Here is a 9,877-nt window from a genome sequence, read left to right as displayed (position 1 = left end):
TCATATGTAGTATATAGGTAAGTGAATCTGCATGTAAAATGCATATTAAATGCATACAACATGTAACTTGCAAGGTTTTGCAACATATAAGCATTGTAGATGACACCAAGCCCTAAAACAATATCCTTACAAAATGTTTGTATAGTACAACATACAAGACTTGGGCACGCACCAAAATCTTGTATGAGATAGGCAGACAAGGAAGCAACATATAAAAAACCTTAAAATATGAACACATGAGAAAAGAGATGTAGAACCAGGTATAGTGCTGCTTTTTCACGATAACAGGGCATCTGCGATAACATCAAAAACATTTTGTGATATGTTTTTAAAGCCAAGTTTTTTGTTTATCTGTAAATCAGAATGTCTTCATTATCTTTCAGAAGTAAACATCATTAAAATAATTTTTCATCAAATAATTTAAATGCTTTTCAATTATATACAAATATTTCACATCACACATTACTTGGAGCTCAGACACATTAATTCTGATCAGAATGAATACACATGAAACAAATTAGAATGTGATTTTTATGTGTATATTTATGTGTAAGAAATACAAAAGCCAATTAGAGTAATTAAAAACAACAACTGCATAAAAATAGCATTATATCACACCACAATTTTCAAACACTATATTGACAGTAACAATATCATCAGGTGCTGTGTACAGTACATCACAGACAATGCACATACTGTACTTTATGAGGACTGCATTTTATAAACACACAGGACGTCCCATTGGTAATACTACACTGAAGTGCTTGTGTTGCACTCAAATATCACATATTTCATATACTGTAGGCTATCTTCATTCATTACTAACATCATGGTTTATCAATGCGAAGCGGTTCTTGCATGAAAACCCAATAAGCTTCAAACAGATAAGTGACACGTGTCCTGTTAGGCTGATAAATAGTGATTGCAATTATTTACAATAATATGTCCTCAGTAGCTTGCACACAATTGAGCTGGATGGAGGGCACTGAATGTATATGCATGGTCTAACTATCTGAATGGCATGTATGGCTTTATGAAAACCACTTGGAAAGTGGACAGTTTGGATAAGTGACACTTTACACACGTGAGTGTTTCATCATGTGCCTGTGGCATGCCAAGATAACTGGTGCAAACACTGCAATAATGATGACACTCAATTTGATCTATAATGCCAGTCAGGGGTTTGTCTAAAAAGTACTTGCTTGAGGGAATTGCACTTTTTCCAGCAGAAACCAATTTCAAAAGCTTGAGTAGATCAGCCATTAAAACACCGGTTGTGTTGTGTTTGAGGGCAAAGGACACAATGGAGATGAAACTCTGCTCTTCTGTCAATCCCTGGGAGAGGATATCCTAGAATAACAGGAAAATTAAATGTTAACTTATGACACACTGATATATTTTATATCTTCTTATTAACAGTTATAGAGTGATTACTTGCACTATTTGTCTTACCTGTGTTAGTGTGAAAGGCTCTCCACTCTGCTCCCTTGTCTTTCACAGGCATCTTCACTGTTTCCCTAGGGAGGACATACCAAGAAAAACTTCAGGACAATAAAACAAACAGCTAGATACTACACAGAGGCTAAATGAACGTATTTCAAAAATCAGTACCTTATCAAAAATCCTTTAAACCACTTGTGTCATCTTTATTGATGTGCGATCTCAACCACTCACATTGAAACCAAACCGTGACAGTGAGGAGAGTTCTCCACTACATCACATCTATTCAAATCCTGTCGGGCAATCCTAATTTTCTTGATAATTTTCTTCTCTGTTGAAATCCCTCTCATCAGGAGCGAGTCCAGATGAATGTATGGAGCTCGATGGAACATGTGGAGCTTGGTGGAACTACTTTCAGGTTAAGCCTTCATTGGGTCAGCAGAACATTGGCATGTGGAAAATATTAACCACAAGACACAAATGAAGTGTGCCTGTGCTTTTAATAAAAAAATATTTGGTTTGAACAATATAAAAACAAAAAAATGGGGTGTGGCCATTAAATAATCATCAAGCTGAAATTTCTAGGCCTATTTGTTATTGCAATAATCAGCATGTTACTGTATCCGCCTAATTCTTCTGCCTATCCTGCCCCCTTTGAAACCCTTTTGCCTCTCTTAACTCAAGCTATAGGCTATTTTTCTTTATTCGGGGCAGATAGGTCAATGACTTCCCTGCTGAAAAAAAACAGCCTGACCAGCTTATGATGGTTTGCTGGTTTAAGCTGTGTTTTCGCAAGAGTTTTGCTGGTTTAGCTGGTTGACCCAGTTTAGGATGGTCATGTAGTTGGAGGTTGACTGGCCAATCCAGCAATGTCCAGCTTTATGGCTGGTCAAACCATCATGACCATCTTAAACCATCAATGTAAGCTTGATATGCTGGTCACCATCATGACCAACATAAACCAGCACACTCACATATGAGCTTGTCAGACCAACATGACCAGCTTCCTAAGATGGTCACACCAGCAAGTCCAAGTGGTGGCCCAACCAGTAGACCAGCAAAGACCAGCACAAACTGATGAAAAACCAGCTAAGACCAGCCAAAACCAGCCACCGACTTAGGCTGGTGTGTAGCTGTTGTTTTTCAGCAGGGTTAAGCCTAATTATCTAGGCCTAGGCCACATGTTTGATGTCATTAAAAAATACACTAATATCCATTCCTAATGTTTAGATTAAATGTGGCATAATTTATGTAGCCTAAACTTTTAGTTTCATTTTTTAAAACTCAGACCTCAATCATTTTGGATTGACTTTCATTGGAGGAGACTATGCAAAAATGTCATGCAATCTCATCAGGCTCATCAGCCTAACAAAATTCGGCAGGCTCTATGCCTGTTTTGATAGATTTATCCTTCCTCATTTGTGAACTGTTGCGAAGCATAGTTGCATTAAGAGATGGTAGCCTAATGTATGGCTACATAAATTACTCCAATATATTCTTAAATTAATGAATGAATAAATAAATTTGTCACTTTGACCATTAGTTACCAGTCTACCCCAAACTGTGATAACAGTCCAGGGATTCTGAAAATTGTTGCCTGTAAAGATCAAAGTCAAAGTCAAAGTCAAAGTCAAAGTCAAAGTCAGCTTTATTGTCAATTTCTTCACATGTTCCAGACATACAAAGAGATCGAAATTACGTTTCTCACTATCCCACGGTGAAGACAAGACATATTTTACCAATTTAAGTCCACAGACAAACATAACATTCAAGTAAACAAAAAAGTAAGTAAATAAGAGGGCACATATAATAATGAAAAAAATAAGAGCAGCAAAATTTGGTTGAAATTGTGCATAGACAGTCAATAAAATACTAGTGCAAAGTCAGGCCAATAAAAGGCTTGTGTAGTTCTGTTTGACCTAAGTAAGAAAGAAAGTGACATAGTGGTGCAAGTTATGTAAGAGCAGCAGATGTGTTGTGTTTTCAGGACAACAACAAGTTGTAAAGTGTACAAGTGTGCAAGTGTGCAAGTGGAGTAGTGCACGCGGCCATTGTGGGTCCAATGTCCAGGATGTTATGTAGCTGAGGGTGGAGGGGGGAGAGGAGGGAGAGAGTTCAGCATCCTTACAGCTTGGTGTATGAAGCTGTTGGTGAGTCTGGTAGTGCGGGAGCGCAGGCTTCTGTACCTCTTCCCAGAGGGCAGTAGATCGAACAGATTGTGAGCGGGGTGACTTGCATCACTCACAATTTTGGTCGCCTTGCGGGTGAGGTGGGTGGTGTAAATGTCCTTCAGGGAGGGGAGTGAAGCACCAATAATCCTTCCAGCTGTGTTCACTATGCGCTGCAGGGCTTTCCTGTTGTATTCAGTGCAGCTTCCGCCCCACACAGCGATACAGCTGGAGAGGATGCTCTCAATGGTGCCTCGGTAGAATGTGGTCATGATGGCTGGTGGAGCACTTGCTCGCCTGAGTTTCCGCAGGAAGTACAGGCGGCGCTGAGCTCTCTTCGCCAGTGATGCAGTGTTGGTGGTCCAGGAGAGGTCTTCGCTGATGTGCACCCCCAGGAATTTGGTGCTGCTCGCTCTCTCCACCACAGCACCGTCGATGGTCAGTGGCAGGTGTTGGGTGTGACCTCTCCGGAAGTCAACAACAATCTCTTTGGTCTTGCTGACGTTCAGCAGGAGGTTGTTGTCCCTGCACCACGTGGTCAGATGGTCGACCTCCAACCTGTATTGGGTCTCGTCACCCTTGGTGATGAGACCCACCAGAGTTGTGTCGTCAGCAAATTTCACTATGTGATTGTTGCTGTAGGTTGCAGTGCAGTCATGCGTCAGCAGGGTGAAGAGCAGCGGACTGAGCACGCAGCCTTGGGGGGCCCCTGTGCTCAGTGTGATGCTGCTTGAGGTATTGTTGCCAACACGTACTACTTGAGGCCTCTGACAGAGGAAGTCCAGTAGCCAGTTGCAGAGGTAGGTGCTGAGTCCCAGTTTGTCAAGTTTGCTGATGAGTTGTTGTGGTATTATGGTGTTGAATGCAGAGCTGAAGTCTATAAACAGCAATCTCACATATGAGTCTCTTTTTTCCAGGTGGGTGAGGGCTGGGTGGAGGGCAGAGCAGATTGCATCCTCTGTAGACCGCTTGGCTCGGTATGCAAACTGGAAGGGGTCCAGGGTGGGGGGGAGAATGGATTTGATATGTGACATGACAAGCCGCTCAAAGCACTTCATGATGATGGGTGTCAGTGCCACAGGGCGGTAGTCATTGAAGCAGGATGGAGCAGTTTTCTTCGGCACAGGTATGATGGTGGCAGCTTTGAAACATGATGGGACGATGGCTTGCTTCAGGGAAGTGTTAAAGATGTCTGTGAAGACATCCTTAAGCTCCCCTGCGCAGTCCTTCAGCGCACGACCTGGAATGTTGTCTGGACCTGTTGCCTTACGGGTGTTGATAGCAGCAAGTGTCCTCTTCACGCTGTCGGCTAGATAAACCCAAAGTAGGCTAAGTAGGCATACAAACCTTTTTTTCCATCGTGATAAGGTGCGACGAGGAATATTTTCTTTCAGCCATTTTTTTCGCAGTGTTTTCTTTTTAACATAATTAAAAACACAGTGAATAATGCGATTCAGGATACTAGCGACGCTGCGCGCTCAATCCTGCTCCCTGCCTCTCGCGAAACACCGTGAGATCTCCATCTTCCAATGAGACAGCTGCGACGTTCGAATCGAAACAGAAGTTGTGGAGTCAGGAGAGGCCGGAGAGGGAGCAAGGAGTGAGCGAGAACATACATCACTTTTATAATGGAAGAAACAATAGGTAAGGAGTGTAATAAACATTTCGTAATACTGTTTTTGCATTCATTCGCGTGTAATCAGTTTTTAAGCAAGAGCAAGTTGGCTACTTGACCAATATTACGGCACTGCAACTGATCTAGAGTTGGTTGTTGTTGGTGGTGGTGGTGTGTGTGGGGGGTAATGTTCAAAACCGCTAGCATATCTCCAGAGACAACTTAAGAATCTTTGATACTGTATCTCCGTGCGTGCTAGCAACTAACAGAAGACAACTGTTGAAAGACCAGAAATGGCACTTTCACATGATATCTTGGGTACACGTGTAACCCAACGGGATCGCAAAGTAGGACTTACAAAACGAAGGATAACACTGCTAAGAATCTGCTGCACTCAAATTGCACCGTTTTGCTGTCAATGCAGTCTTCTTGACCAGTCACACCTTGTAAACAACCTAGTCAAAACAGAAGTAGGTATCACATTTTCTTGGTGATATTTTCTTTAGAACTCGTAAGTTCTATCCTGAGACAAACGACATTCTGAGACTTTTCATCCTCTTTGCACAGAGATTCACCTACTAGCGCTTCATAAAAGAAAAGTTTGTTGATATTTGGGGCACATTAAGCGACAGTCCAATTTCTTAGTAGTACTGGTAACAACAAGTGGCCTAGCAGTAGGCAAGTATTTCTTATCTAGTTTTAGGAAATGGCAACTGAAAGGTCTGTGTGCCCTGAAAATCAACCACTTTAAAAAAAAAAAATCAATTTGTTTAAAGTCTATAAAGCCCATGCGGACACGCAGAGAAAAATAGAACTCTTCTATTTCAAGGGGTCTTTGCTGTTCTGCTGTGCAGAACACTACATGGTGTAAATGGCCTAATCTGATAACAAGTAGATGAAAACAGACCAAAACCATGCACTACCTGTGCATTGGTGTGAATGCAGTGTTACATGGTGATAAAATATGTACTACTGTATTCATACATCCTTTCTTCATTTTTCCTCCATTCTTTTAGTGGCAGAAACACCAGCCAGGAAGTTTGCTGTGGTACAGTGGTCAGAAGGAGATGACAAGGGCAAGTTAAGTGATTCGCTATGATGACACAAAAATGGGCCCTGATGGGCTTCCTTTAAGCCTGTATCTGGCTTCAGTTGAGTGGCGACGTGGGAAGAGGCCACAAGGAGGTTATCCTCATTATGCAGCTAATGTGAAGTTTGTGACTGGTAAGATACAGACTATTATTTAATCAGTAGGTGTAAATACACATTATTCTCTTTAATATACATTTTTAATAGACATTTGTCATTCTACCCATGATACAATTCTGCCATCATAGATAGATTTGCAGTTTACAGTTTAGAGATGTCGTTATCATGGTGTCATTGTAAAATCATGTTGTGTCCGTGTCTTTCCCTCTCTACTGTAGGTTCTCGTTATGAGGCCACACGAAAATTGAATGAGCTAACAAAAAGCAATAAGCCAGCCCCACAAACAAAGAGGATCTCTGTGCCCCCCAAGAAGTATGGGGAAGAATCAGACGACACAGACACGGAAGTTCCTCAACAAACAGATAAGGTAGTGTGAATTTGTCATCAGATTATTTTGATCATGTCATTCCAGTAATGGGAACCTCCAGCAGGCCAGTGAATCGATTTACACCGCATTTGCACTTTAAAGCTATGCACATACATGTGGAGTGTTTGTGGCACACTCACTATCAGTCATTGAAGTTTTTCAAAGCTGATGCGGATGTACATTCTTGATTCACATGATTTACATGTTAGTTATTGATTCCGTTGTGCATGTTGCAATTATTATTGCAGCAGCCTCTATTTAATTAATTCTAGCTTCTGTTTTGACCAGAGGTTAAAAGTCTCCCAGACTGATCCTGCAAAGGAGTTTCTGAAGATGTATGGTGGGATACCACAAACTTCATCAGATGAGATCAACAACCTGAAAAAATCTGTCTCTGCTTTGACCCAGAAAAACATAGACTTGGAGAAAGAATGCCAAAAGTGGAAAGACTTGGTTCTTCAAGGTATCTTGTTTATTATGTACTGGTTGTAGAAGGATCAGTGATAGCTAAGTCTGTTTACCTGTATTTTTCCTGTCATTGTGTCTAGATGTGCCAGGACTCATTTTTGGCATGAAGAAGATTATATGCCAGCCTGCCTCTCCCAGGACGCCCGGATCAGAGGACTGTCCTTCACAGTGTCTTCCCTATTTCACTCAGCCCACCTCCAGCCCCTCATCTACTGTTTCAACACAGTCTAGTTCACCTTCAGCCAGCTCCCAGTCATCAAAGGTGATTTCTTTTTAGAAATTAATACATGATAGAGAATTGTTTGGGATGCTTGTTATGAGTTCGGCAGATATACTTTATTTATCCAACTATATCAGTAAGTATCTGTTGTGCTGTACAGAAGAACTACAGAAAATTCAATTGAATAATTGACACATTGGCACACAGTCTAAGCTTATACATTTGTCTATGGCTCCAAAGTATGTATTAATATGTGCACTGACCAGATGTTTTCTGTTTAACTAATGTCCTCCTCAGATGGCAATTGATGCTGGGAGTGGAGACATGGATACAACTAGTTCTTCACCATCAAAGGTGAGTTGTCTTAATGAATATTATATAGATGGTCAGGCATGCTTGTAATGTGTAGGGCAATCGTGATTATACTGTATGTATAGTGTGTGTGCACTTCTTTATGTGTTTTCTTTCTGTGCCCAGTATTAACACATTATATAAGACAACCAGGTTGTGTTAGTGGAAGCCCTTTTTAAAGGCCAATACATTCTGATTTTGTATACAAAATCATATAGGGTTGTAATTTAAAATTTTATCTTTAAGCCCTTTGTTTAACACCTGTCCTTTGTTTAACACATTTTTCTTCCTTTAAAGGTTGAGATCTTCAAAGGCAGTGGTGTCATGGTGGATAAGCTTGCATGGGCTTACGCAGTTAATGCAAATTCATGTACAACATTTGTAAGACAACTGCTTACAGCTGTATTCCCCCCTGAAGTGCTTCTAGTCAGTAATCTTCGGGGAACCAACAAGGGGAAGGGAGAGGCTCGTCTCCCCCTTGAGAAGACCAAAGTTGATGCCATCTACAGTAGGTTCAGTGTTATCAATAGCTGTTATGATACTGATCTCTGCTGTGAATGTCAAGTATAGCCTACTAACTTTTGCATTCTTTGGGTTTGTTTGTTAAAGATGCAACTCTGGAGAGATGGCCGGGTACCCCTCTGTCCTTGATAGGGAGCAGCATCAATGGGAAGATAACAGAGATGCGGAATAAAGTTAAGCAACAGAAATGAGAACATTGAAATGTACGTTTTGTTCTTAATAACACAGTTCAGTTCATAAATATTACGTACAGTTATGGACAGTATGAATGAGTTCATTATACCACTTAAAATGGCACTTTATCTCCTAAATTGTGGGAATGGCAGAAAGCTGCAATGTCTGCCACTGATGTTGAAAATAAGTTTTTTTTCATAACGACATGCCTAACCATCATGTTTTTGATAGGATCAGTAATAGTAGATACAGTTAGTAGAAGTGCAAGGGAAGTGCAAGGGAACTATTTGTCAGTAGAGGTTTCAAATAAATTTGGTTAAAATCCCTGTGTGTATTGCTCTTTAATCACACAATGATACTCATACAAAGCATATATTGTACATATATGCAACACATATAGGAAACATCAGTTTGTAAATATGTATTACTCGTATATAATTTCCTTTTAGATATCAAAATCTTATCAAAACCATATAAAAACTTCATAGTTTCTATATACATTTTATCTGTGTTACATACACAAATCTAACAGTAATGGTGGTTTATCATATAGGAACAACACAATATTACTCATGAAAAACATATACTTCACATATAAGAAGCATGTATTATATGTCAGACAAACATATACAAAAATTAGTGTGTACATGTGTATAACATATATATACTTTTTCTTTCTAATATCAAAATCTTATCAAAACCATATGAAGACTGCGTTGTTTTTATATACATTGCATGTGTGTTACATGCACAAATCTGGTTGTAATGGTGTTTTATCATATAGGAATAATACTAAAACGTTATATAACATATTCTAAAATGTACATCTCTCATGTACTGAAAGTATATGTCACTGTATAATTTACTTAGTCAGTTCATGTAGATGTGTGCTTTATTCATACATGAGGGAAATATGAAATGGGCCACTTTTGTGATATGTGCCACATAAGATCTTCATAGCCATATGTGTTTCTAGCAGTAAGGGTTTTGTATAAGACTTTTGTATTCATCCTTTTAGAAGTTTTATGTATTTCTTTTTCGTATGGGTCACATCATCAATGCACTTTGTGATGTAAGAGGTTACAGTGTATACTCCTCTATGTCTGTCTGATTGTTGTAAGTTTGTTGTGTCAAAACAGTCTTGAAGAGCATCAGAGGCTCCCTCAGGCCACACTTTTACCTGCTTGCGAACCGGTTTGTTTGTTTTCACTCTTTGTCTGTATGCGGGCATTAGCATAACAGTGATATGGTCAGAAAGTCCAATGTGGGGGAGGGGGGTGGCTTTGTATGCTCCTTTGTGTGTAGTGTAGACCAGGTCCAGGATGTTGTCTCCTCTTGTTGGA

The 9,877-nt window shown here is 40.1% G+C and overlaps 1 protein-coding gene across 4 annotated transcripts; it reads left to right on the top strand.

The window, feature by feature from the left end:
- Window positions 1-5,039: 5,039 nt before the first annotated feature.
- On the top strand, window positions 5,040-9,581 carry LOC121689919. Of its 4 annotated transcripts, XM_042070158.1 has the most exons (9): window positions 5,040-5,252; window positions 6,240-6,447; window positions 6,651-6,799; window positions 7,088-7,262; window positions 7,348-7,529; window positions 7,785-7,841; window positions 8,136-8,346; window positions 8,448-8,563; window positions 9,553-9,581. In XM_042070158.1, exons 2-8 carry the CDS (start codon window positions 6,333-6,335, stop codon window positions 8,549-8,551), a joined length of 993 nt encoding a protein of 330 aa, XP_041926092.1. In that variant the 5' UTR covers window positions 5,040-5,252; window positions 6,240-6,332; the 3' UTR covers window positions 8,552-8,563; window positions 9,553-9,581. The 4 variants fall into 4 exon arrangements, with proteins under 4 accessions (XP_041926092.1, XP_041926090.1, XP_041926091.1 ...); XM_042070156.1 differs by lacking the exon at window positions 9,553-9,581 and having other exon boundaries at window positions 8,448-9,307; XM_042070157.1 differs by lacking the exons at window positions 5,040-5,252; window positions 9,553-9,581 and having other exon boundaries at window positions 6,182-6,447; window positions 8,448-9,307.
- The last annotated feature ends 296 nt before the right edge of the window (window positions 9,582-9,877 follow it).

The sequence above is a fragment of the Alosa sapidissima genome, chromosome 18 (genome assembly GCF_018492685.1).
Source record: "Alosa sapidissima isolate fAloSap1 chromosome 18, fAloSap1.pri, whole genome shotgun sequence".
In the NCBI taxonomy this organism is placed as follows: Eukaryota; Metazoa; Chordata; class Actinopteri; order Clupeiformes; family Clupeidae; genus Alosa; species Alosa sapidissima.
The sequence above is the reverse complement of the archived record's forward strand: the minus strand, read 5'-3'. Positions and strand labels throughout refer to the sequence as shown.